This window comes from Lemur catta, chromosome 9 (assembly GCF_020740605.2).
Source record: "Lemur catta isolate mLemCat1 chromosome 9, mLemCat1.pri, whole genome shotgun sequence".
NCBI classification, from domain to species: Eukaryota; Metazoa; Chordata; class Mammalia; order Primates; family Lemuridae; genus Lemur; species Lemur catta.
In genome coordinates this window covers 22,809,637-22,833,872 of record NC_059136.1, presented here as the reverse complement: position 1 = coordinate 22,833,872, position 24,236 = coordinate 22,809,637, and the positions used below count along the sequence as shown (strand labels likewise).

General features: G+C 62.0%; 6 protein-coding genes and 1 long non-coding RNA gene across 11 annotated transcripts in view; 3 read left to right on the top strand and 4 right to left on the bottom strand.

The window, feature by feature from the left end:
• The first annotated feature begins 2,335 nt into the window (after nt 1–2,335).
• MFSD3 (major facilitator superfamily domain containing 3) lies at nt 2,336–4,503 on the top strand. The gene is made up of 5 exons (XM_045561160.1): nt 2,336–3,305; nt 3,661–3,808; nt 3,901–4,025; nt 4,094–4,203; nt 4,288–4,503. The coding sequence occupies exons 1-5, from the start codon at nt 2,627–2,629 to the stop codon at nt 4,459–4,461; spliced, it is 1,236 nt and encodes a 411-aa protein (XP_045417116.1). The 5' UTR covers nt 2,336–2,626; the 3' UTR covers nt 4,462–4,503.
• Nucleotides 4,504–4,587: 84 nt separating this feature from the next.
• On the bottom strand, nt 4,588–10,956 carry RECQL4 (RecQ like helicase 4). 3 transcript variants are annotated; one of them, XM_045561159.1, is made up of 21 exons: nt 10,873–10,956; nt 10,773–10,806; nt 10,565–10,662; nt 10,198–10,338; nt 9,136–9,924; nt 8,927–9,050; nt 8,544–8,648; nt 8,358–8,450; nt 8,143–8,279; nt 7,672–7,755; nt 7,420–7,593; nt 7,155–7,334; nt 6,941–7,082; nt 6,598–6,860; nt 6,239–6,527; nt 6,033–6,162; nt 5,782–5,951; nt 5,531–5,711; nt 5,292–5,451; nt 5,018–5,126; nt 4,588–4,926 (listed from the first exon to the last, which is right to left on the bottom strand). In XM_045561159.1, exons 1-21 carry the CDS (start codon nt 10,954–10,956, stop codon nt 4,802–4,804), a joined length of 3,612 nt encoding a protein of 1,203 aa, XP_045417115.1. In that variant the 3' UTR covers nt 4,588–4,801. The 3 variants fall into 3 exon arrangements, with proteins under 3 accessions (XP_045417115.1, XP_045417114.1, XP_045417113.1); XM_045561158.1 differs by lacking the exons at nt 10,773–10,806; nt 10,873–10,956 and having other exon boundaries at nt 9,136–9,235; nt 9,314–9,924; nt 10,565–10,661; XM_045561157.1 differs by lacking the exons at nt 10,773–10,806; nt 10,873–10,956 and having other exon boundaries at nt 8,544–8,645; nt 10,565–10,661.
• A 177-nt stretch (nt 10,957–11,133) lies between these two features.
• LRRC14 (leucine rich repeat containing 14) lies at nt 11,134–15,249 on the top strand. The gene is made up of 4 exons (XM_045561154.1): nt 11,134–11,204; nt 12,930–13,283; nt 13,477–14,061; nt 14,162–15,249. The coding sequence occupies exons 2-4, from the start codon at nt 12,955–12,957 to the stop codon at nt 14,727–14,729; spliced, it is 1,482 nt and encodes a 493-aa protein (XP_045417110.1). The 5' UTR covers nt 11,134–11,204; nt 12,930–12,954; the 3' UTR covers nt 14,730–15,249.
• Nucleotides 15,250–15,646: 397 nt separating this feature from the next.
• Nucleotides 15,647–19,629, bottom strand: LRRC24 (leucine rich repeat containing 24). Its single transcript, XM_045561153.1, has 4 exons — nt 18,085–19,629; nt 17,677–17,955; nt 17,350–17,518; nt 15,647–16,667 (listed from the first exon to the last, which is right to left on the bottom strand). Exons 1-4 carry the CDS (start codon nt 18,256–18,258, stop codon nt 15,745–15,747), a joined length of 1,545 nt encoding a protein of 514 aa, XP_045417109.1. The 5' UTR covers nt 18,259–19,629; the 3' UTR covers nt 15,647–15,744.
• Nucleotides 16,481–18,446, top strand: LOC123644844. The gene is made up of 2 exons (XR_006737292.1): nt 16,481–16,991; nt 17,159–18,446. It is a non-coding gene; the product is annotated as an uncharacterized LOC123644844 (long non-coding RNA).
• Nucleotides 19,630–19,697: 68 nt separating the features above from the next.
• C9H8orf82 (chromosome 9 C8orf82 homolog) lies at nt 19,698–22,471 on the bottom strand. Its single transcript, XM_045561155.1, has 3 exons — nt 22,156–22,471; nt 21,468–21,516; nt 19,698–21,241 (listed from the first exon to the last, which is right to left on the bottom strand). Exons 1-3 carry the CDS (start codon nt 22,315–22,317, stop codon nt 20,796–20,798), a joined length of 657 nt encoding a protein of 218 aa, XP_045417111.1. The 5' UTR covers nt 22,318–22,471; the 3' UTR covers nt 19,698–20,795.
• A 122-nt stretch (nt 22,472–22,593) lies between these two features.
• ARHGAP39 (Rho GTPase activating protein 39) overlaps nt 22,594–24,236 on the bottom strand; it is a 119,149-nt gene continuing 117,506 nt past the window's right edge. For all 3 annotated transcript variants that reach the window (XM_045561151.1, XM_045561150.1, XM_045561152.1), the window contains one exon: nt 22,594–24,183. In XM_045561151.1, coding sequence (XP_045417107.1) covers nt 23,989–24,183 — 195 coding nt within the window. In that variant the 3' untranslated portion in view covers nt 22,594–23,988. The remainder of the gene's footprint in view (nt 24,184–24,236) is intronic.

The following is a 24,236-nucleotide window of genomic DNA, read 5'->3' as shown; positions in this document are numbered from 1 at the left end:
GGGTCTCCACCGTGGCCTCTGATCTTCTGGCAGAGATGAAAAAACTCACTTAGAAATTAGATAGTGGTACGAATGTAGAGCATGGGCTGGGCACAGTGGCTCACGCCTGTAATCCTAACACTCTGGGGAGGCAGAGGCAGGAGGATCACTTGAGCTCAGGAGTTTGAGACCCGCCTGAGCAAGAGTGAGACCCCGTCTCTACTAAAAACAGAAAAAAATAGCTGGGCATGGTGGTAGCGCCTGTAGTCCCATCTACTCTGGAAGCTGAAGCAGGAGAATCGCTTGAGCCCAGGAGTTTGAGGTTGCTGTGAGCTAGGCTGATGCCACGGCACTCTACCCTGGGCAAGGGAGCAAGACTGCCTCACAAAAAAAAAAATAAGAAGAGTGTAAAGTGTGAAGAAAGGCAAAGGGCCCCCTGCACCTCCTTGCAGGGAGATCCCAGGGCTGTTTGTTAGGAGTGGGGATGGGGCTTGACAAAGAATCACAGGATGACTCCAGATGCTGAGTCAGGAGGATCACTTGAGCCCAGGAGATCGAGGCTGCAGTGAGCTGTCATTGCACCACTGCACTCAGGCTGGGTGATGGAGAACCACAGCAGGACATCCCAGGGTGGCCACATGACAAAAAGTAGCCTTTCTTGAGGAAGTTGCAGAAAGCTGTGTCCCTCGTCCTGGCTTGCTTTCCTGTGTTGTCTACCTCTTCCCTGGTGGCACAGGGAATATATTAATAGTAAACCATAGGATGGAGTTGGCTGGACAGGGTGACAACTGAAAGCTCAAGGAGGTCTTGATTTTCCAAGGGAGGGCCGGGGCTGGAGGAAGCAGGGGTGGAGTGGGCAGCCCTGTGTCCTTTCCCCTGGGAACAGGAGGATGAGTGCCTGCTGTGTGGGGACACTGCTGTGGGTTACTCAATCTGCACAAATGGCCCTCTAAGGTAGGCATGGTAGTTCCCATTTTATAGACAAGGAAACTTGAACCCCCAAGAATATTTTGAAGTGACAGGAAACCCACTCAAAGTGGCTTCTTCAGCTGAAGAAATGTGTTGGCTCAAGTGCCTTTGAGCTGGCTCTCCACGGTTGGGCTGGCTTTAGGGATTCAGACTTGAAGACAGGACTGGCCAAGGCACCCAGTTTTGTCCATTCTGGAGATAGTTTTTTTTTTTTTTTTTTGAGACAGAGTCTCACTCTGTTGCCCGGGCTAGAGTGAGTGCCGTGGCGTCTGCCTAGCTCACAGCAACCTCAAACTCCTGGGCTCAAGTGATCCTACTGCCTCAGCCTCCCGAGTAGCTGGGACTACAGGCATGCGCCACCATGCCCGGCTAATTTTTTTCTATATATATTTTTAGTTGTCCAGATAATTTATTTCTATTTTTAGTAGAGACAGTGTCTCTCGCTCAGGCTGGTCTGGAACTCCTGACCTCGAGCGATCCACCCACCTCGGCCTCCCAGAGGGATAGAATTACAGGTGTGAGCCACCGCAGCCAGCCTGGAGATAGTTCTTAACCAGAGGCCACACTTCACAGCCTCATCTGGGCGTTGGGAGCCCCAGAGGGCACAGCTCTGGGCAGGAGAGACCACATGTGCGCCCTTCCCTTGGCAGGAACAGCTCTAGTTAGGCAGAGGTCTCCTAGCCTTGTCACTCGACACTGGAGGGCAGTGTCTGGCTGTGTCCTTCTGGCCAAGCTTGGGCCCTGACCTTTCACACAAACCCCCTCCCTTCTATGGCTCTCCCTCTGTGGCCCCTGCCTTGGGGAGGCGGCTGAAGCCACAGCACAGCAGGGGAGTGGTCCAGTGGCATAAGTATCCAGTAGTAGACAGGGGAACCGTTAAGAGGTTAAATCCTCCATGGGGGCTGCTGGAGAAACGAGGGCTGGGCACTGTAGCAACCAGGCTGTAGGCCAGACACCAAGAAGCACTTCTGGAGCGGATCGGAGAACCCTGGGAGGGACCAGGGCTGGTGACAAGTAGGAGGAGTGGTTGGGGCACAGGCCGATTCCTACTTTGACGCTGGCCCCAGCTCTGGAGCTTCGCTCTCTGAGCCTCTCCCATCCGCGAAGGACCGGGGCGGGTGCGTGTATTGGTGGCGGGGGTTGACCACCAGGGGCGCCCGGGAGCCGACGCTCTGGCCCCTCGGCGTCTCCGTGGCCCACGCGACCTTCCAGCCCTGAAGCGGGTGGCCACGGGGCTCCAGCGACGCCATATCCGCGCAGCGCCCAGCCCGCGCTCCGCTCGGTGGTTCCGGAGGACCGAGACGCCGCTTAGAGGCCCGCCAGGAAGGCCCCGCCCCTCCAGTAGATCCAGCCCCGCCCCCCGGCTCATTACTCGCGGCCGCGCAGAGCTTGCTGGGAGTCGCGGGCCGACAGTGTGTGGCGCGCCCGCCGCTCCCGGGACAGGCTGTTCGTTCCCCAGTTTGGACCCGGCTTCTGTTCTTCTAGGGTGCCGCCCCCTCCCCCAGGTGTCCAACTCTGACCCCACCTGGGTCCTGTCCCAAAGCCATGCCGGGGGTGTGACCTCTGAGCCCATGCGTTGGGACCTTACCTCGTCAGACGTCACCCGCGGCGATCTCCCAGCCTTGAAGCCAACCCTGGGCGACGGAGACCTGGCCCCGCACCCCGCCCGAGCGCCAGCATGCGCGGGAAACTGCTGCCGCTGGCCAGCCTGTACCTGGTGCAGGGCTTGCCCTACGGGCTCCAGTCCGGCCTGCTGCCCACGCTGCTGCGGGCTCGCGGGCTCTCCCTGACGCGGGTGGGACTGGCCAAGGCGCTGTACGCCCCGTGGCTGTTCAAGCTGGTGTGGGCCCCGCTGGTGGACGCGCGGGGCTCCGCGAGGGCCTGGCTGACGCGCAGCACGGCGGCCCTGGGCTTGGTGTGTGGGCTGCTGGCCGCACTACCTCCTGCTGAAGCGGGCCAGGCCGGGTTGCCCGTCGCGGCCGCGCTGCTGCTGTTGCTGAACCTGGGTGCGGCTGTGCAGGATGTGGCCCTGGACACGCTGGCCGTGCAGCTACTGGAGCCTGCTGAGCTGGGGCCTGGCAACACGGTGCAGGTGGTGGCGTACAAGCTGGGGGCAGCGCTGGCAGGGGGTGGGCTGCTGGCCCTCTTGCCCACCCTCTCTTGGCCAAGGCTCTTTCTGCTCCTGGCTACCACCTACTGGCTGGCCGCAGCCCTGGCTTGGACTGCGCCTGCCCTGCGCCAGCCTCCACGGCCTAAGCCCTCAGAGCATCCCCACTACACCCTACACCTTCTGCAGGATGTGCTGGCCGTGCCAGGGACCCCGTGGACGGCAGGCTTTGTGCTCACCTACAAGCTGGGTGAGTCAGGCAACAGCAGGGGTGGGGCCCCAGGAACTTGAAACCGATTATGGGGCCATTCTCTTTTTGAGATGTGATATGAAGGCTAGTCTAGCCTGGCCCCAATGTCCAGGGACCTGTAGCTGGGCTTTGCCTCTGTCGTTCCCCAGTTCTAGTTCTGTGGCCTTGGGTCTCTCTAGGGTTGCATCATGCTGACACTGGGCTTGGCCAGAACCCATTTCTCCCCCAGCGCTTGTGGCCCAGGCAGACAGAGGCAGGGCAGGGGCCTAGCTGGACAGAGCAGGACTGAGGCTCCAGGTGGGGAGAAGGGAGGTAGGGCAGACAGGGGACCTCCCTGCCCACAATCTCCCCCTAGGTGAGCAGGGTGCCAGCAGCCTGTTTCCTCTTGTCCTGCTGGACCATGGTGCTTCTGCCCCGGAGCTGGGGCTGTGGAATGGCGTGGGTGCTGTGGCCTGCTCCATCGCTGGCTCCTCTCTGGCTGGGGCCCTGCTGGCCAGGCACTGGTGCGTGCTCCCCAGCCCGCCCTGCCTACTCACTTGCCCTCCAACCTGCTCTGAATTCCCTGAACTGCCCAATCTCCCCACCCCCACCCCAGGCAGCTGTTACCCTTGTTGAAGTTAGTGCTGCAGCTCCGGCTTGGGGGCCTGGTCTGCCAGACTGCCCTGCTCTTCCACCTGGACATCCCAGGGGCCAGTCTGGGCCCTAGCACAGTCTTGAGAGGTGAGGGGCTAGCCTTGGGGGGTGGGGACAGGAGTCCTGGGCACTATTGCTGACCTTTATTCTCCCAGGAGCAGCCTTGCTGAGCCTGTGTCTGCAGCACTTCCTGGGGGGCCTGGTCACCACGACCACTTTCACTGTGATGATGCGCTGCAGCCAGCTGGCACCCAGTGCCCTGCAGGTAACAACCATGGCCAGGACGAGGAGGGACTGTGGGGCTGGAGTGCTGCATGGGCCCTGACTCCCACCCGGTCCCCATTCCCAGGCCACGCACTACAGCCTCCTGGCCACGCTGGAGCTGCTGGGGAAGCTGCTGCTGGGTGCCCTGGCCGGAGCCCTGGCCGACAGCCTAGGGCTGCGTCCCTGTTTCTCCCTCCTCCTCACCCTCTCAGTCCTGCCCCTCCTGTGCCTGAGCCTGGCACCCAGCAGCCTGGCCTGAGCTGGGTGACCAGGCTGGTCAATAAAGCCGAGTGTGCCTGTGGCCTGATGTCTGTGTCTGAGACGTGTGACAAACAGTTGTCCCCACACTGCCGGGACTGCCTCACAGAAAGGAGGAGCTATAGGAACAACTTGAGCACTATTTATTTGGCATTTTGGAGTCTCCTTGTCACCACACCCCTACTGGCAAGTTTTGCCCAGGGTCATCACTGTCCTGGCCACTGACAACCCCCTTTGCTGGATGAGCTGTCACACCTGACACTCCCTACATTGTGGGCACAGAGTCCCCAACCCCATGCCCCCTGTTGGGGGCCAGCGCCCTCTGTGTTGGTGCCAGGCAGTCAGCGGCCCACCAGCAGGAGCTCCTCTGTGGCCAGGCACATCAGGGTGTGGAAGTTCAGGTGCAGGTACTTTCTCCAGAAACGACGGTCCCGCCCATACACCTGGGCTGGGTAGCAGGGGCTTCCTACAGTGGAGCAAACCCACCAGCCATGAGAACTCTCCCTGGTTCTGCCCTGACTCCTACCTGCATCAGGCTGAGCCACCTGGGCCCTCACCAATGCCGTGGAAGATTCGGGCCACAGCCCTGCCTGAGAACTTCTCCTCTGGCCACAGGGACAGGAGCTGGCGGATGTCTCGGCGGATCTGGCCCTCCCAGTTCTGGAACTGTGGGTGGATGGCATGTTGGGTCTCTGTGTCCCTGAGTTCACATAACCCAGCCCTGGGCAGCCCAGGAGACCTGGTGCCAGGTGGGGAGGAGCCCACCTCTGTGGAGTGAGGTGTGTGTGTCCTAGTCTGAAGGAACAGCCCCTAGAAGGGCCTGGTACTCACCATAGCTTGCCCCAGCTCTGGGCCCTGCTCATTCCCCACAGCCTCCAGTCCCTGTGCCTCCTCTACCTCTTCAAAGTAGCGGCCAAGCAGGGCCTTGAGCTTGGTGCTCTGCTCCTCGCTGGGCTGCTCCAGACAGGGCCCACAGCTGGGGAAGGCCATGCTGAGGGTGGGACAAGCTTGTCAATCCCTCCTGTGAGGGCAGGGTGAATGTCCCCAGGCCCTGCCCACCTCCTCCCCACCTGTGAAAGGCCTGGAAGTTTCGGTGTAGATGGGTCAAGGCCTGACTCTCCCGGGCCTGCACGCGGCCATACAGGAAGTCACAGATCTCGTCCCTCTCCTCGGCTGTTAGGTCCCCAGGGCTGTGAAGGTGGAAGGCCAGCTCCTGGAACTCCACAAGCACCCCCGTGCTCTGAGGCACACCTGTCAGAGAGCACGTCAGACAAAGGCGGGCAGGCAAGCAGGGTCCAGGGTGGGGTGGGGATGGGCACACCTGTTCTGGGTTTTTGGTCCCACCGCAGCTGGCGGAGAGCTCGCCGCACAGAGGCCAGCTCCCAGCCCATCAAGTCCGCCAGCTCTACCATGTCAAACTCCATGGACCTGCTATCCTGCCTTGTGTCTTCAGGTGGCTGCCGAGCCAAGTACACAGCCAAAGGGGGACACCTGTGCCCAGGGGGAAGGAACACATGACCAGCAACCCTGGCCCTCTGTCCTCATCCCCAACCTATGGTAGTGTATGCTCACCTGTGGGCCAGAGCCTGGAGCTGGGTGGGGCCCCCAGGGCAGCGCAGACGGCAACGGGTATAGGTGGGGGGCAGTAGCTCCAGCCAGCGCCGTGGGTGCAGCTCCAGGTAGCACAGCAGTGTCTCAATGGCTGGGGGCAGAGCAGGCCTCAGAGGATGCAGGGACAGCCCCTCCACACGCCCCACCCCCTTCCCCAGGTCCCTCACCCTCCTCCGGCAGGTCCAGGGCCTGCACCGTTGGCTGCACTGGGAGTGCCAGCTTGTGGCCTGGGCAGGCCCTCCTGGGCCCTGGGGCTACTTGGGGGCTGCTGTGATACTTGGCCTTTTGAATGAGGGACTTGGTCACAGGCCTCTCCCCACCCACACCTCCTTGCTCCTCTGGGGGTGGCTGGGCGCAGATGCAGGGTGGGAATATATGCTGCACCAGCTTCTTCACAGCAAGGAAGTCGATGCTGTTGGCATGCACATGTCTACGCAGCTCCTGCAGGTCCTCGCCCTGCAGCAGGACAAGAGTGAGGATGGGCCGAAGCACTGAGGGCTTAGGCACTGAGGCGGGGGGTGCCAACCTGGGGCCGCAGGAAAAGGTGGCAGTGGGCAGGCTGCCCATCACGACCAGCCCGGCCTATGGCCTGCACGTAGCTCTCGAAGCTCGGGGGCAGCCCAAGGTGCAGCACAGCGCGCACATCCGGCCGGTGCAGTCCCATACCGAAGGCTACCGTGGCCACCACCACCCGCAAGTGGCCCTGCATGAAGGCGCGCTGCACCCGCTGCCGCTCCCGGCTGCACATGCCAGCGTGGTAGGCCTCAGCCACAGCTTCGGGGGCACGATCTTTGGGGAAGACAAATATGGTCAGTGGGCTGGGGCATGCAGTGGGCCCATGGGGGCTCCAGCCCCACCCTAGGCCTCACCTCCAGGGCCCGGACCCTGGACTGCAAACAGACAGGTCCGGAGGAGTGCAGCAACCCGCTCTGTGTCCTCACGGCGGTTGCAGTAAACAATGATGGAATCCAGGGCACGAAAACGACCCCCCTGCAGCAGTGTCACCAGAGCCTGATACGAAGCAGAGATCAGTACGGGCAGTTGGGAGCCGGGGCCTCTGCCACACAGAAAATGCACACCCACCTGGTCTGGGTCCCTGTCTATGGACACAGAGAGGTGCAGGTTGGCCGGAATAGGGGCTGGCCCACAGAGGCCCAGCTCTTCCACGACACCCAGGTGCTGGGCCACGTCACGGGCAGTGCTGCGTGTGGCCGTGGCTGTGAGACCCAGGAAGCACTGCACACCCATGCGCTCACGAAGCATCTGCGCCAGAGGGGAGGGGTGGGTAGTGAGGCCACCTAGCCCACTTGGGCCCTGGCCCATCGGCCCCGACCCACAAGTGGCTCACCTTACAGATGCGCAGGTAACAGGGCCGGAAGTTGTGGGACCACTGAGAGAGGCAGTGGGCCTCATCGACACAGACAAAGGCCACCGGAGGGAGTTGGGTGAGGATGGTATGGCCCCCTGCCCCCACTAGCGCCTCAGGTGATAGCATCAGCACGTGTACCTGGGCTGCCTGTACCTGAAGGCAGCAGGGTCAGGTGCATGGCCTGTGTGCCTGCCCACTGCCTCCCCTCTCCAGGCCCATGAGGCCCCCTACCTTCCGCAGGACAGACTCCTGCTTCTTCCTGGTCATGCCTGAGTGGATGCAAGCTCCCTTGAGGCATGGGGGCAGGCCTGACACCTGCAGATACAAGAGAAATGGCCATCACAGGCCAGGTGAGCCCTGGCCCTTCCCTAAATCCTCCCAAAGTTGCCCAACTCAATAGGTGCTGCTGTGTCCCCTCCAGGCCCTCTGGGGAGAGAAGAACCAGGCCCTGGGTCCTGAGACTAAAGATTTAGAGCCATCTGTGGGCCTTGGCCTGGGAGCCCTAGAGCAGATGGGTCTAGAGGGGATGGCTCCCCTGAGGTGGCCCTATTGAGCCGAGCTTCCCTCAGGATGATGCTAGGGTTGGGCACCTTGCAACTTCCTGGGGTCAGGGAGGATTTGGGAACAAGCAGCAGCAGCACAAGGGAATCACAAGCACCAATTCTTGACCACCCACATGTGCCAAGGACTCTGTCTGCCCACCTGGTCATCCATGAGTGAAAGGAGTGGAGAGATGACCAGTGTGAGGCAGGGGCTGCGCCGGGAGTAGAGCAGCGCTGGGAGCTGGTAGCACAGGGACTTGCCGGCACCTGTTGGCAGCACCAGCAGCGTGGAAAGGCCTGAGTAGGATGGGAGTCAGCAGTGAGGCTCTGTGTCCTGGCCTCAGCCCTACCTCATCCTCTGGCAGCCACACTCACCAGATAGGATTCGCATGATCGTGTGCTCCTGCCTGGGGCGGAAGGCTTGGTGTCCTAGCTGCTCTAGGGCCTGGAAGACCTCAGTTGGTGTCTCTGCAGATACAGGTGTTGACAACCAAGAGTTGAGCCAACCTGACTCACTCCAGTCCCTCAGCACAGGCTCTGAGCCAGTAGGGGTCTGCTTACCTGCCACCTGCCCTGAGGGCCCTAGCGGGTAGAGGGGCAGCACAGCAGGGGCCAGGTGGGGCACCTTGGGCTCAGGCCCAGCAGGCCCTGTGTCCTCCTCACCTACTGAGGGCAGACAGGAGAAAGGTGGTGTGAGAGCTCCAGGAAGGGCTGAGATCATTCTAGCAAGATAGTCACTGGCCACAGTCACCCCTCCCCGCCCAGCCCCACCAGGAACTGGGCAGAAGGCAGTGTCTGTCCTCTCCACTACTTCCACAGTGGGAAAGGACTGAGTCATCCTCATCCTCGCCACCCTCCTCTGAGGGGCCAGGACTGTCCCCCAGAACGCAGTGTCCTCTCCACATGGTGTTAGTGTGACCCACTCCCCAGGGTAGCTGTCTCACCTGGCTGGGGACACTGTGGTGCCCAGTGACCAAGTTGCCCACATGACAGACCAGCCTTGACTGTGGCTCTGGGTCCACCACCCCCAAAACACTCTCCTTTTTTCTGCCACTTCTGCTTCCACGCCTGGGGAGGCACAAAGGAGAGTCACATAAGCAAGAAACAGAGAAAGGGTGAGGGGACTGCCCATCCTATCCTGTCGCTATCTCACCTGCTTGCGGAGAAGCCTGACTCGAAGGACCCTGCCCTGTGAGTAGCGTTTCTGCTTCATGTTGAGGCGTATGTAATTACCCCTGTCCTGGACGGCTGGCCTAGGGGAGATGTGCAGATGGGACATGCCCTCAGCCTTCCCTGCCATAGCTTGACTCAAGGGGTTAAAGCTGTGGTACCTGGGGGTCGAGGGACTACTGCAGGGCTCAGGTCGCTGTGCCTGTACAGATTCCCCCACAGGGTCTTCCTCAAGTGCTATGGCTCCAGCCCCTTCAGATGGGGCTCCTGCTTGGCCACTGTCCCGCTGGACCTGTGTAGGACTTGCCCATGGCTCCTCACTCCATCTTGGCTTCTTGCTTCGACTGTTGCTGGGTGGAGGGCTCCCTGCACCAGCTTGGGCTGCCTGTAGGGCTGGAGGCTCTAGGCTCTGTGAAAGTGCCTCAGAGCCAGTGCCAGGATCAAGGACAGGCAACTTACCTAAGGTTGGAGTTTGTGACTCCTCCGAGTCCAGGCCAGGCCTGCAGGCCTTGGGGGCTCCCAGAAAATCTGAGGCCCCATTGTGACACCGCTGCAGCCACCCTGGATCTAGGGAGCCCAGCCGCAGGCTCAGAGATGACCGTAGCTGCTGGAGCCGGCCTGGCCTTGGCTGGGGCTCAGGAGGCTTGGGGGGCACATCACTGACTTCATTTGGAGGGGTGGGTTCAGCCCCCGTGCCTGAGGGCTTTGGGGTGGTTATCTTGGATGAGGGTCTTCGTGGAGGCCAGGATATGCGGACCAGGGCTGGCCCAGCCTGGGAGGGTGAGAAGAGAACAGCAGGCAGGAACTCAGGTCCCTGGGCTGCTACAGACTTTGAAACCTGCTTGGGTCTCCACACTCAATGGTAGGGCAGGGTAAGAAGACACTGGGACAGAAAAGAAGCTGAGAGCAGAGGCTAGCCCTGAGAATCTCTCAAAAGAGTCATGCTCTAGGAGCCTACACCTATCTGTATATGTGGGGAGGCTTGGTAAGAAGGGGAGGCTTGTGAACCAAGGGATGCACTGCCTGCCCACCCCTCACCCCTTACCTGCAGGGTGCCTTTCAGGTTGGCCTTAAGCCTCTTCCCATAGTCTTGCACAGACCCTCCAGAGCTATGCTCTGGAGCAGGGTGTGGACTCTTGGTGGCAGCCCTATTCAGGTGGGGTCCCCAGCAGCTGTGCTCCGGGGCCTACGGGAGACAGTAGGGCCCAGACCAGAGAAAGGCTGGTGTGGGGGCAGAGGTGCCTCCACCCGCCCCCCTTCCCCTAGACATGGAGCAAAGCCTGGCCCTTTGCTCTGCCCAGTCGCCCAGTCCTTCTCCCAAGTTCTGTGCCCCACGTAGTGGGCCTGGCCCCGACTCCTCTTAGCTCCGCTACTCCGCCACACAGGACACCGGGGTGACGGGGCCCGGGTACCTCCTCGGCCGCCGCGGGGAGCGATTGCTCGGGGCTGCGGGGCCCGTCGCCGGCCTGGCCCAGTACTCGCTTCAGGGCGCTGTACTCCCGGTAAAGCGCTGCGTGGGCGGGCGGGAGTCGGGGTCAGGACGGGGCGTGGGTCCTCCGCCGGCCCCCACCGACCCTACCGTCTCCTAGGCGCCCCCGCCGCCCAGGGCCGCACGCTCACCGCGGGTCTCCTCGGGTGCCGCCTCCACGTCGTCCTGTGGAGGGAGCGTGTCAGCTATATGGCCACGCCCTCAGTCCCCGGAGTCCCGGGCAGCCCGCACCTGGCCCGGCCGCCGCCCGTGCCGCCGCCCGAACGCGCGCTCCCACTCCAGCAGCCGCCCCCGCACGTCCCGCAGCCGCTCCATGGCGCTCGCTCCGCTCGGCTCCCCGCGCCCCCCAAATCTCCCGCGGCGAGCACGTCGTTCGGCCGCCAGCCAATGGGGGCGCGCGGCGGGGCTGGGGGCCGGGCCGCTGCGCACGACAGCCAATCCTCGCGCCCTGGGGAGGACGGCCAATGGGAGGCGTTGCGTCATCGCGGCGCGCCGCGGCGCAGGGCGGGGCGCGGCGGACGGCAGAGGCGGGGCCGGCGGCAGTGGCGGCGGCTGCGGGGCTGGTGAGTGTGGGGCCCGGGCCGGGGTCAGAACGGGGCGGCGCGAGCCCCAGCCTGCCTGGCCGTAAGGGGCGGGGCACCGGGCGTTCGGGGCGGCCGGGGCGGCCGGGCCGGGGGAGGGGAGGGCTGGCGCTTGGGAGCTCTGGGCTGGGGCTGGGAGCCCGGACGGTGCCGCTGCGGGCGGGGAAAGAGCCAGGAGCTTTCCGCGCTGGCGGAGCGGCTTCGGGACCCTGGCGAGCGACGCAGCCAGACTGCAAGAGGAGGCCCCGCACTGGAAGCATAGGGGCGTCGGGTTGAACTTGGACCGGAGGAGGTGGGCGGGGGCGTCTTCGCGAAAAGCAGGCACCCGGGGATCAAGCCGTCCCCCTGCTGCCGGCGGGAGGGGCAGCGCCTGCTTCGGTGGCCAGGCATGCTGCTTTCGTTTCCCCTCGTGACAGATGCTTGGTTGGTGTACCTTGTCAGAGCGAATTATGAATCGTCCCGGCGAGATTTGTTTACAGCCATAGTGAGGCCTAGGGTTGGTGTCTGGGGTGTCTCGGACGCCCGTGCCGTAAGGACTTATTTGTGCGTGGAGAAGTCAGCAAGAGCAGGATCCCTGGGGCCAGACTGCCCTCCCCACCGTCTTCCCCAGGCTCGTCCCTGGGACTGTGACCTTGGGTGAAGCCTAGGCCTTAGTTTTCTAATTTGTCACGGGAGGATCGCCATGATATAGTTTTGAGGATGAGGTGCCTGGCACACAGTAATTCTGCTAACATGCTGCTGCTAAAAGCAGGGCTGACACCCTGTGTCACAGGTACCCTGTGGCTTCAGGAGTCTTGTGTGTATCTTAGTTTAGATGCCATCTTGGCAGCTGTCTTTGCCTCATCCGAACAATCCCTAGTCTGGCATCTTCTGAATCCCATGGATTTAAGACTCATTCTCTCCACATTGGTTCCCCAGGAAAGAGGGAGAAGTTTAGACCAGTGGTAAGGATCACCAAAGGTGAGGGCTACTTTCTCTCAGGGGTCTCCATGCGTGGTGATACCCTGGACAACAGTAGTTATTTCTGGAGCTCATGTTGAGGGCTTGGATTTCATTGGCCATGCTGTCTGGATTCAATGTTCCCTGGGTCCCGGATCTTTCTGCTTGTTCTGTGTTCATTAAGCTTTGTCTGTTCTAGTCTCTCCTTGCTATGCTTTGTGTAATCCAAGGGTAGCCCTTTGGAGCCTCTGTGAGGAGGGTAGGGAAGGAACTGTGATGTGGATGCTGGCCATGTACCTCCTCTAGTGCTGATAAAAGTTGGCAGGGGCCCGGGCTTTATTCTACTTTTCCTTTTTTCTTTTCTTTTTTTGGATTGCTTGTTGCACTTATTCTACTTTTGAAGAAGGGTTTCTGATGTGGTTTTATAATTTGGGAGGCCTGAAGTATCTGTGGGGGGCCTTGCAGGGCAACAATCATCTGTCAAAAGCACACACAAGTGAATAGGTTATCAATGGTGTCACACTGTTTATGTACTGCTTAAGGCTTTGTTTCCCTAAAGAGGCCCTTCTGGAGGGCCTTGGCCCTCAGTCCACTCTGCCCAGCCCAGTGCTAGCCACCTAACAGGTGCTCCTCTGTGCCTCTGTCCTCTACTAACCACCAACTCTGTGCCAGGCACTGTGTTGGGCTTTCCTACCACCAGTGTTTGGAGAGGGGTGTGGCCTGGTAGTGGCCTGGGGTCTCTCCATGCTGAAGGTCACTCTCCTGCAGGTGGCCATCTGCCTGGCCCAGCGCCATGCACACGCTTGTGTTCTTGAGCACTCGGCAGGTGCTCCAGTGCCAGCCAGCTGCCTGCCAGGCCCTGCCCTTGCTGCCTCGCGAGCTTTTCCCCCTGCTGTTCAAGGTGGCCTTCATGGACAAGAAGACAGTCGTACTGCGTGAGCTGGTGCACACGTGGCCCTTCCCACTGCTCAGCTTCCAGCAGCTACTGCAGGAATGTGCCCACTGCAGCCGGGCCCTTCTGCAGGAGCGGCCCAGCACGGAGAGCATGCAGGCAGTGATCCTGGGGCTTACTGCCCGGCTCCATGCCCCAGAGGCCGGGGCCAGCACGCAGCCCCTCTGCAGGTATGGACTCACCCAAGGGGCCCTCAGGCCTGTGGGGGTGCAAAGAGGGTCCCCTGAGGAGGTTCGAGGCTGGGTCCTGCAGTTAGTAGGAGCTTAGTGCAGGAGCAGGCATGTTGCTCCTGTCCCAAGATAGATGGGAGGAGGTGTGGGCTCTGCCCTCTGATCCCCCGCCTCAGGCCATCCTTGCTCCCAGGAAGCACACGCTGCGGGTGTTGGACATGACAGGCCTCCTGGATGATGGTGTGGAGCAGGACCCCGGCACCATGAGCATGTGGGACTGCACAGCAGCTGTGGCCCGCACATGCATTGCCCAGCAGCAGGGCCAGGCTGCAGAGCCAGGGCTGGCCACTGTTCCCGTGGAAGTGCGTGTGGACCTGCGGGTGAACCGGGCCTCCTATGCATTCCTTCGAGAGGCGCTCCGAAGCAGTGTGGGCAGCCCCCTGCGGCTCTGCTGTCGGGACCTGCGAGCTGAGGATCTGCCCATGCGCAACACCGTGGCTCTGCTACAGCTTCTGGATGCAGGCTGCCTGCGTCGTGTGGACCTACGCTTCAATAACCTGGGCCTGCGTGGCCTGTCCGTCATTATCCCGCATGTGGCTCGCTTCCAGCACCTGGCTAGCCTGAGGCTGCACTATGTACACGGGGACTCAAGGCAACCCTCCGTGGATGGCGAGGACAACTTCCGCTACTTCCTGGCCCAAATGGGTCGCTTCACCTGTCTGCGGGAGCTCAGCATGGGCTCCTCTCTCCTTTCAGGGAGGCTGGACCAGCTGCTCAGGTGAGCTGGTCCCATCACTGCCCTACCTTTCCCTTGTGTGGGGACCCACCCCTGGCCCTGCCTGTCTGTGACCTCTCTGTAACCCCTGTATCCCCTGCAGCACTCTACAGAGCCCCCTGGAGAGCCTGGAGCTGGCCTTCTGTGCTCTGCTGCCTGAGGACCTGCGCTTTCTGGCACGGAGCTCCCATGCTGCCCACCTCAAGAAGTTGGACCTGAGTGGCAATGACCTGTCTGGCAGCCAGCTTGTGCCCTTCCAGGGTCTGTTGCAGGCGGCAGCAGCCACACTACTGCACCTTGAGCTGACTGAGTGCCAGCTTGCTGATACCCAGCTGTTGGCCACACTACCCATCCTGACTCGCTGTGCCAGTCTCCGCTACCTCGGCCTCTATGGCAACCCACTGTCCATGGCAGGCCTCAAGGAATTGCTACGGGACTCTGCGGCTCAAGCTGAGCTGCGTACAGTTGTACACCCCTTCCCTGTGGACTGTTATGAGGGCCTGCCCTGGCCACCACCTGCCTCTGTCCTGCTGGAGGCCTCCATCAACGAGGAGAAGTTTGCCCGTGTGGAAGCTGAGTTGCACCAGCTCCTTTTGGCCTCAGGCCGTGCACATGTGCTCTGGACCACAGACATCTACGGGCGGCTGGCTGCAGACTACTTCAGTCTATGATTGCCAGGCCTTGGGTGAGACACAGGCTATCCTGGGGTCTCCTGTGTAGGCAGGGCTTTTGCTGGGACCTTGCTGGAGGCCTGACAAAAGCACTGGTTTTCCGGTTTCCTGCAGGGTCTGCCTTGCTCCTGGGTGTACTTTGAGTCTCCCCTGCTTTTTGCAGTCCTCTGTGCTGTTTGCATTGCACCTACTCCCTAACTAGCTGACTGTGGGCCCCAGGGCTGGATTTCAGGCCTACACTGCCTTGCTCAGTTTGGCTGCCCTCTAGGGTGTTGGTCCTTTCTGCACCCCAGATGTGAGCTGAGAGAGATGGTCTCTTTGGGTCCTTCCCTCCCCTTGCTGAGAGCCTAGTGTTGTGGGGTTGAAGTTGGGCAGGGGCCTGCTTCAGGGAAGCTTAGGTCCCCATGCACTCTGGGGCCACTTGTGGTGTGCCCTGCCCTGGCACCCAGCCATTCGTGCTGGGCTTTGGGGCTGGAGGGTGTCATCAAGGTACTAACGTGCAGTGTATCTGGAACTTGAATTTGTGGCTGTTTTTTCAGTTTTAATTGATTCATGATTTGTCTCCATCTCTGCTATCACCTCCACCCTGGCCACTGGGCAACAACTGTCATCCAGCCTGTTGTCCTCACCCTCTTCGCTGGGCATCCCCACCGTCGTCACTGGCCAGTCCTTGCTCTTCAGTCTGGGCCACCTTAGGGAGGCCTGAAATCCTACAGCGGGCTGGCCAGGGCCACCAAGGGGCCCTGTAGAGCTGGAGGTTGGGGCATCTTTGGGGGGTCCTTCCCCCAGAGAGCCTCGTGGGGGGTGTTGGGGCCTCCCTGGCCACCGTCCACCGGTGCCCCAGGAGCCTGCGTGCAGTGCTTTGGGCGTGGGCCCGCCCTGGCACCCCGTCCCCGTCCCCGGCGCCGCACACACGGTTCAGCGCACAGTGCGCGGCTTCCACGTTTACTGACGGAGTATGCGCGAGCCGTGCCGGCCAATCCCCGGCGCCCGCGTCATCGGCGCGCGCCCGGCCTCAGCCGCGGAGGTCGTAGGCGACAGGCGGCGGGACGCGGAGCCCGGGCACCGCCCCCTCTCCTAGGCTCCGATCCGCAGTCGCCTCCGCCGGCCCCTCAGCGAAGAGCGGCTTGGAGCGGTCGATGACGAACATCTCGTGGCCGCGCTCGTCGCGGAGCTCCTCGAGCTGCGCGAAGGTGCAGGGCCCGTCCGAGTAGTCGTTGACGAAGAGCGCGCCCTCAGCCGGAGGCCCCCGCGCCTTTTTCCGCCTTCGGCGCCGGCGACAGATCATGGCGGCTAGCAGCAGCGCCGTGAGCGCCAGCAGCGTGATGGCCGCCGCGACGGCTGTCTGCGTGGCCAAGCCCAGGGCGCGGAAGGCCATGCTACCCGCCTCGTGCCTGGGCTCGCGGGCGGCGGGGGCCGGCGGGGGCGCCGGCTGCTGTGGCTGCTGCCGGGACGCATTGACTAGGAGGCGGAAGGGCACGCGGGCGGCGCCGCCGGCGTTGGAGGCCTCGCACTCGTACTTGCCCGCGTGCGCCAGCGTGATGTTGGTGAGGAAGAGCATGCCGCTGCCCATGTCGGAGGCTGCTTGCCCGCCCATGCCGGGTGCACCGCCTTCTAGCCGGGCCTGGTCCTGTGGCCAGCCCTCGCGAGGCTGGGACACCTTTCTCCAGGTCACCAGGGGCTGCGGGTAACCGGAGGCCTGACAGGCAACCCTCAGGTCCTCACCCAGGTTGGCTGTGACCTCCAGCGGCTGCACGTGTACAGAAGGCGGAATGCAGATGAGGCTACTGCGGGATATGTCCAGGAGACTCTGAAGTGCCAGGCGGGGGGGCTCTGCACACATGATCTTCTTGTCCCTGGAGCTGAGCAACCTCTGGCCACCCTGCTTGATCCACGTGCCCAGCCAGTGCAGGGCACAGTCACAGCGCCATGGGTTCTCTGTGGAAGAGTGGGAGGCAACAGGTGGCTTGGGGTTGGCCCCACAACAGCCTGTGCCCTTGATATTCTGCTGACCAGGGCATGAGCCTCTTGCCCACCTCCCACAGCCTCTTCACACGAGTCTAGGATCCCTGCCACCCCATATCTGACTCCAAGCTCTTTGGGGTGGAGGCAGGCCCTTCACACCTGATGATCTCACAGGTCACTTCTCCACTGGTCTTTGAGAAAGCACCTGCTCCTCTGGAGTGTCCCCAAACAAGTTCCACTGTTTGGGGCACTTCTGTGTCCACATAGACACCTCACCAGCACTAAAACCATGGAAATGTAAGCCTTGTCTGCAGGTGCCCTCTCCTGGAAATGCCCCCAATCCTGGTCAGCTGTCTATTCTTTGTGGTTTTTGTCTGCCTGCCCTCTTATAGCCCCAAATTGTGCAAAACTGTCAACTGTGTTAAGTCAACCTGTGGATCTCCTATCTTTTCTGTTTTTCTTAGGCAGAGTGCCTGAGCTGTACCCCCACCAGCACCCCATTCCCGGCAGCCTTCCACCATGGCTCCAGGTAGTTGTGTGGTCTTCCAGCATGTTCCCAATTGCTGGCTGTTAGAGCGAGCCCCTTCCACACTTCGGCCTGCTGCCTACTGCCACCTCTGTGGCCAAGGCAGACCCTTGCTGGAGGAAGAGGTACCTGTGAGGCGCAGGACTTGCAGGCTGGCCAGGGGCTGCAAGGCCTCTTGGCTGATGGTGCCTAGCTGGTTCCTGCTGAGGTCCAGCAGTGCCAGAGAGGACAGCCCAGCCAGAGCCTGGTCCTCCAGCAGCTCAATGTTGTTTTCTTGCAGGTGCAGCTCCTGCAGTCGCTGAAGTAGGGACAGCAGATCGTAAGGAAAAAGTGCACTGGGAGGGGCAGGTCCCCCTTACCAAGCCTAAGTTGACTCTGCTCCCCCTAACTATTCCAGCCAGGCAAGGCTAGTGACGGTACAAGAGGACCCCGCCCTTTTTGTCCTCTGATGCTCACCGGCAGGTGTGAGAAGGTGAAATCCAGTAGTTGCACCAGCTGGTTGCCGGCCAGGTAGAGTATGCGCAGCTGGGTCAGGCCCGCGAAGGCGCCGCCATGCAAGCCGCGTAGCCGGTTTCCGGTGAGTGCCAGCTCGAGCAGGCGCGGCTGCGCACGGAAAGCGCCGGTCTCCAGGGCGCGCAGGCTGTTGTTGTGCAGGTAGAGACGACGAAGAGCGGCAAGCGGAGCCAGGGTGCCAGGCTCCAGGCGGGAGATGTTGTTGTCCTGCAGGAACAGCGTCTGCGGGCCGGGGGATGTGGGGGCACTTATCCCGCCGCCGGGGTCTCCCTTTCCCCTGGGGTCCCCGGTTTACCTACCAGGACGCTCACACAGCCCTCCCGCAGCCCGGCGCCTCCACTTGGTGCCCACCTGCGTCCCGGGCGGGATTCCCGGCGGGACGACGTGCAGCCTCAAGGCGCCGCACTCCACCGTGGCGCTGTAGCAGCGACAGGCGGCTGGGCAGGTGGCGGCGCAGGGCGGAAACCAGAGCAGCAGCGGCGGCAGTAGCAGCAGCAGCAGCAACGCGGGAGTCCCCGGGGCCATGTCCCAAGAGACCAGCCTCCCCAAGGTCTGGCCCGGATAGGATGTGCCTCCTGAAACACAGGTTGGCAGGCTAGTCCTAACATTCAAGAGCCAGTGCAGGAGCACAAAGTGAGGCCCACACCTTTTGTCTGCCTTTTAAAATGTTATGTGTGCTCAAGAAACTGATAAATAAAAAGTTCTATTTTCCTGCCTTGACAAAACACCTTCATAAAGACCTGGGCATCACAGGATTAGTGAGCTATGCATCACTGCATTCCAGGTTGGGTGACTGACAGTCTTTTAAAAAAATCTGGGCATCACGTTCAAATTTAGAATTCCTGGTGTCTTCAGTCTCTTAACAGGGTGTAGACGTGGGGGAAACTCGTCCCCTTCGCTTCTTATCCCACCCCTGCAGGGCTACCACCATGATGGGCTTTCTGCCCATGCATGTGGACAGATGGCTCTTGATGACCCGGCAATGGGCCACCCCTTGTTTCTAGGGTGCAAGAGGCTGATGCATGGAATGGGCCTAGGAACTTTGCTTGGGTGGCAAAGTCCAGGATCCAGTTACCTGAGCATGGCCTACAAGGGGAAGAACAGGCTCTGGACAGACATGTTCCCTTGTCCTTACTCTGTAGGAACTGGCATAAGACCTCCTGGAGACAGCACAAAGCAGAGGTCCTTTTTGTACCCCCTGGACAAAGTCTAGGGCACCACTTGACCTTAGCCCAGGTCCTTAACCAAAAGTCCTTTTGTCTCTAGACCTCAAGCTGTGTTCCCCTGCCCTGGGGCTCAGGTCATGACTTGATGGGGCCATGGGCAGAAGTGGTCTCAGAGGAGCCACTAACCACAAGGAAACTGAGGCACAGCTTTGTACAGCCCTTGCTCGTACCTGCCTGGATCAGCTAGAATTGTGGCTTTTCTCAGACAACTTTCTAGAGAACTGGGGGATAGGGCAAAACATTAAGTCCACTCAGAAGCCATGGACCTGTGCTCCCCATGCTGGCTCCCAGAAAGGTGCTATCCTTGGGGGTAGGTGGGACCCTGGAAAAGTTGGGGTGTGAGAGGGGCCTTGGGCCATCAACTGGGTTACCAGTGTAGTTTCCCAAGTTGGCTCTAGGAGCAATGACCTTTGAGACTGAAGGAGTTTGATGGGGATATATGCATGCAACTGTGGCCCCAAACTGATGGGAAGGCTGCAGTCTGGTTCTAGGCACAATGAGCCCAATTTTAAAGGTGGGGACTTGGGCTGAGAAGCCAGTCCATCTGGAGCCAGGAATATGGGGCCGAGGGTGTACTGTCCCCCAGCCTCACCTAGCATGGTCTCCTCTGAACACCTGCCTGTTCACCAGGTCTCACTGCTCACTGTAAGTCATGTGGAAAAGTACCAAGTGGCCCTGGTGTTTGTTTAAATCTTGCCCTAAATTGTAACCCACGTGATTATTTAAAGTCACTACAGATGAGGTAAGCACAGCAATGAAGTTTTAATGGAATAGCTTTGGCCCAGGCAGCAGAAGATGTCTCAGGATGTGTGTGAACCCAGGGAGCTGAGGGCATTCTCCAGGCCCCTAGGATCCTTTTCTCTGAGCACAAAGGGCTGGCCCAGGGCTCCAGGCCTGGCCCACCCAGCCTCCAGCAGCAAGGCTCCTCCAGCAGAGAGGGTGCTTGGCCTCCTCTTCCTCAGAACTCAGGGCACTGCTGTTCACACGGACCCACCAGATGCAGATCAGTGTAGAAGGGCCCAGGCCGGAGGAGCCCAGAAATCCTTTTACCAGAGGAAAACCTCCTAATCCGGCTGGGCAGGGGGCGGGGCGTCCAGGATTCCGCGGGGGCTGTCACTGTCTCCTGAGCCCCGAAAGTGCAGGGGCGGTAGGACAGCTCTGTGTGCGCCCCTGACCCCCGCTGCAGTATGAGGCCCGAGCCGGGGTCTCTGGGCGGCCTTTGCCCACCTCTGCAGCGCTGCTGCCGGAACTGCCCTTGCGACCTGCTGCCTGGATTCCCCACCACCTCCCCTGCCCGCCCTCTCCAGCGCGGGTCAGCCCCTGCCCGGGCTCAGGGAGGGCGTGGCCTCTGCGTCCCCCAACCCCCGCCAGGACGGTTCCCGATCCCGCCCCCAGGCCCGCTGACCTTGGGCCGGGCGCTCCTCACCTGGCGCTCCCACGGCGAGCGGCTCCCCCACCGTGCCCGCGGCAGCCCAGGCCCAAGCAGCGGCGGGGCAAGGGACGCTCGCGCACGCGCACCAGAACCCCGCACCTCCTGCGCTCGCCGCCTGGGCCTGACGTCGCGAGCGCGGGCCAATCCGGAGGACGCCCAGAGCCGGGTGCGCCGGGAGAGCAGAGGGTCCAGGACGGCGGGGCCGCGGCAGCACCATGGATAGCGCAGGGCAGGGCGAGGCGAGGCGGCTTCTGCGCGCACGCGCACTCGGCCGGCGCGAAAGCAGGCGCCGCGGGGAAGCGGGGCGGGAGGGGGCGGTGCACTAGGAATGCCCGGGAGTACGCGGCGAGCAGAGGGGGATGCTGGGCGCGCCGGCTGTCTCCCGACCCGTCCCTGCCCGCGGTTTAGGGAGGCTGAGCCGAGAGCAGCAGCGGGGCCAGGTCCATGGTGAGAGCGAGGCGGCGGCCCTGCCAGCGCACGTGCGAGGGCAGCGAGGGCGCGCCGGGTCCGTACTCGAAGCAGGCGCTCAGCTCGAAGGCCAGGGCTGAGCGCACCAGGCCCACGCCGCCCGCGCGCTCAGGCGCCGGGTGGTACAGGCGCCCGTTGGCGGCCAGGGGTAGAAGGCGCGCCGGCTCGAAGGGCACTGCTAGGGTCTCGCCGCCGCCGCAGTAAGAGAGGCGCTGGGGCCCGCTGCCCGCGGCCAGCAGGTGCGTGAAGACCACAGGCCGGTCCTCACAGCGCAGGAAGTTGCGCTCTCTGCCACAGGGCGAAAGGAAGGGGAAGGAGGTCTCGTAGCGCCCGGTGCGGTTGGGTCTCAGGCGGGAGAAGAAGGTGACCAGGAACTGCAGGTCTGGGGAGGTGAAGGGAATGGCTGCTCACCATGACGGGTGCCCAAGGCCTCTAGGTCCTGGGCCGGACCAGGGGCTGGGGCTGGGGCTGGCGCCGGCGGGTCACCCTCAGCCGGGCTCTTGGGTGCAGGACAGCCACTCCTTTGGTGCGGGCGGGCTACCCATAGGGTGGGGAGTGGAGCCCACCTAGGGAGAAGGAAGGGGCGCGAGAGGGCGGCGCGGCAGTACCTTTGAAGCAGGTGATGAAATTCTTCATTTTGGAATCATCCAGGAAAAGCTGCAGACAGAAAGGCCATGGCCGTGAGTCCCAGCGCGCAGGTAGGGGCAGAGAAGCTCCGGCGGTCCTGAGCTCCGGCCCGCGTCCGCTTTCCTTGTCTGTGCACATCGTGTGTGCAAGCAGGCGCGTGGAAGATAAACCCGGGGCCTTGCCGACTTCCCCACGTCCACCTGTTGTACCCCGGGCCGTGCTCCCCGGCACATAGGTTCCCCGGGCTGGTAAGCCTTTCGCGCACCTTTCCCCTCAAGTTTCTAATCAGCTGTGTCACCTCCTTCGTGGCGCCTGCCTTGCCTGCCTCCTCCCGGACATGCCGATGCCCTCGACAGGGCCCCCAAAGCAGGGGGTATGGCCCGGGTGTCTCCGGGGCAGTAGCAAGAATTCAGCGCCGGAGCTGGGCGCCAGCAGGATGGGATCCAGAGCTGCAGAGCGCAGCGGGGACACGGTCTGTGTGGGAGGCTGACGCCGAGGCCCGAATTGAGCCAGATGCTTCCGTCTCTCAGCGCGACACCGTCGCTCTTCCAAGTTGGATCCGACTACCTTTCAGGCCCCACCCCTCCCACGGGGGCCCCTCCCCTGCGAGCGCCCCGCACAGACCCTCCCCGGCGCTCCCCTCACAGGACCCCCCCCCCCCCGGTTTACCTGGCCCTGATGGTCCAAGTAGTAGAAGTACTCGCGTGTCCGGGGTTCGGGGCTCTGGCCCTGCGTGTAAGAGACGCCTCCGTCCCCGCCGCAGGCGCGGGCTCCCTGCGACCGCGCCAGGACCAGGGCCTGAGCCCGGAGTGCCCGGCACGGCGGCCACATTCGCACCCCAGCCGGAAGCAGCCGGCAGCACTTGCGGGGGGCGGTGTTGTGTGAAGGCGCGCGCCTCAGCGGCTGCGACCTCACGCCCCGCTTTTCGGCGGCGCCCGCGCCCTCCCGTGGCCTTTGGCCGCCCGCGCCGGCGTCCGAGCACCGCGTCTCACCCGGCCCCAAGAACGCGGACGCCGCCTGCAGGCCTGGGGGACCAGCTGCCCGGAGGTGCCCCCAGCCTCCCACCGCCCCGTCCCTGCCCAAGAACCGAGGCGAGGACCAGGCCCGAAGTGTCCACGTGTACTTTATTCACACCAAGTCGCCTCTCAAGTCCGCGCCTTAGGGACCGCGAAGGCTGCTCCCCCAGGGGACACCGGGCCTCGGCAGGGCTGGGCTTTTTTGTTTTTAATAATAAATAAAAACTCAACTCTAAAAATATATATATATAAAAACTGGGGACAAATTATGTTTTACAACAATTGGAACTCAAACTTCCAAAATGGAAAATGTACAAACTGAGACTCTAGATCCCCGCCCCCCAGCAGCCCTGGCCTCGAGTAAGGGCAGTCCCACCCAGGCTCCTTCCCTCACGTCTGCTGCAGGTCCGGGATCGGATGGAGTAGGGCTTGGTTTTTGGTCAGAAGCCAAGAAAGGTTGGAGAAAAAAAACAAGGAATGATACCAACTTGCTCTGCACAGAGGATGGCTCAGAGATAAATAGCATTTGGGTTAAAACTATGTCATTAGCAAATTTAGTTCTTATATCTTTTGCTCTATTTATATCTCTATACACAGGTGGTCTGGGGTGCAGGATAGATTCTGGATTTACAGTTTCAGGAAGAAAAAATACTCTCACCCCTCCCCCACCCTGCCGCAAGAATGCCTGCCCAGCCAGGCCCCCTACCCCAGAGGACTTTGGTTTGGGGGCCTCTTCCCACCCACAGAGAGCCTGTTGGGCTCTGGTCCAGCTGGGCCCTGTTCTGATGGGGGACAGTCCAGTGCCCCGGAACCCCCAAACTCCTGTGCAGTCACCAGCAGGGGGGGAGGAGGAAGGGGACAGGTCAGGAAGCTCCCCCAGGAGAGGGCAAGGGCAAGGGAAAGCTGCAGGCCAGGAGACCAAGGGAACAAGGGAGGGAAGGAGAGAGTGGGCAGCTAGGCAGGGCCCAGGCCAGTGCCAGGCTGAGCGCAGGTGGCCCAGGGAGGCAGCCAGCCCCAAGGGAGGGTGGTGTGTGCTCTGAGGCTGGGCTGGGAGGGGCAGTGTCGCTCGGCTCCAAGAAACAGAAGGCACTTTTCTCGGGGCTGACCTATGGCCAGCAGTGGGGGAGGCGGTGCCTGTGGGAACTGGCCATGAGGTGGGGGCTGGGGGCACCCTTCCCACAGCTCCTCTGCCCTGGCTGCACCCTCAGACCAGGAAGGAGATGTGGGGAGTGCCTGGGGCCAAGGGCCTGGGTTGGGGAGAGTAGGGGGGTTCCAAGGCTGGGGCCAGGGATTCTGGCCCCTTTGCTTAGAGAGGCAAGTACGGGATTCTGTTGGGGTCAGGGGCGGTGGTCCAGGTGGGCATAGGGCGAAGACTGGCATGCTACCTCCCAGCTGGGACATTACCCCCCACCCTCGTGCTCCCCACCTGCCCAGGTGCACTGAGCACCACTCTGCCCCAGCCCACTGGTCCTCGGTTGCCCACTTGCTACAGCACACCCTCCATGAAGCTGGTGTCCAGGTGCTGGATGAGCACTCGCAGGAAGGACATCTCCTTGCGGGTGTTCTCGAAGATGACACGGGGGTCATCAGATTGGCAGCGCAGGCAGTTGGGTGCCATCACCATGGCCAGGTTGCTGATGTCCATCTTGGTGATGGCAACATTGGCAGGCTGCACGAACACCTGCACGGAGCAGAGGGTGGGTGGGGTGTGGGGCAAGGGGTGGGGGAGGGGAT

Excerpts from the sequence above, each read along its gene's own strand:
- LRRC24 (XM_045561153.1), bottom strand. The coding sequence starts at position 18,258 with ATGGCCCCGGGGACTCCCGCGTTGCTGCTGCTGCTGCTACTGCCGCCG. Across the intron at positions 17,519-17,676 it reads TCACCTTCTCACACCTGCCG|CGACTGCAGGAGCTGCACCT; the intron begins GTGAGCATCAGA and ends TCCCTACTTCAG. Across the intron at positions 16,668-17,349 it reads GCAAGTCCTGCGCCTCACAG|AGAACCCATGGCGCTGTGAC; the intron begins GTACCTCTTCCT and ends ACTCTTCCACAG.
- RECQL4 (XM_045561159.1), bottom strand. The coding sequence starts at position 10,956 with ATGGAGCGGCTGCGGGACGTGCGGGGGCGGCTGCTGGAGTGGGAGCGC. Across the intron at positions 7,756-8,142 it reads TTTCACTCATGGATGACCAG|GTGTCAGGCCTGCCCCCATG; the intron begins GTGGGCAGACAG and ends TTGTATCTGCAG. Across the intron at positions 6,861-6,940 it reads CCAGGGTCCGGGCCCTGGAG|ATCGTGCCCCCGAAGCTGTG; the intron begins GTGAGGCCTAGG and ends TCTTCCCCAAAG.
- MFSD3 (XM_045561160.1), top strand. The coding sequence starts at position 2,627 with ATGCGCGGGAAACTGCTGCCGCTGGCCAGCCTGTACCTGGTGCAGGGC. Across the intron at positions 3,809-3,900 it reads GCCCTGCTGGCCAGGCACTG|GCAGCTGTTACCCTTGTTGA; the intron begins GTGCGTGCTCCC and ends CCCCCACCCCAG. Across the intron at positions 4,204-4,287 it reads TGGCACCCAGTGCCCTGCAG|GCCACGCACTACAGCCTCCT; the intron begins GTAACAACCATG and ends CCCCATTCCCAG.
- LRRC14 (XM_045561154.1), top strand. The coding sequence starts at position 12,955 with ATGCACACGCTTGTGTTCTTGAGCACTCGGCAGGTGCTCCAGTGCCAG. Across the intron at positions 13,284-13,476 it reads AGCACGCAGCCCCTCTGCAG|GAAGCACACGCTGCGGGTGT; the intron begins GTATGGACTCAC and ends CCTTGCTCCCAG. Across the intron at positions 14,062-14,161 it reads AGGCTGGACCAGCTGCTCAG|CACTCTACAGAGCCCCCTGG; the intron begins GTGAGCTGGTCC and ends TATCCCCTGCAG.
- C9H8orf82 (XM_045561155.1), bottom strand. The coding sequence starts at position 22,317 with ATGTGGCCGCCGTGCCGGGCACTCCGGGCTCAGGCCCTGGTCCTGGCG. Across the intron at positions 21,517-22,155 it reads ACTTGGACCATCAGGGCCAG|CTTTTCCTGGATGATTCCAA; the intron begins GTAAACCGGGGG and ends TTCTGTCTGCAG. Across the intron at positions 21,242-21,467 it reads TTTCATCACCTGCTTCAAAG|ACCTGCAGTTCCTGGTCACC; the intron begins GTACTGCCGCGC and ends TCACCTCCCCAG.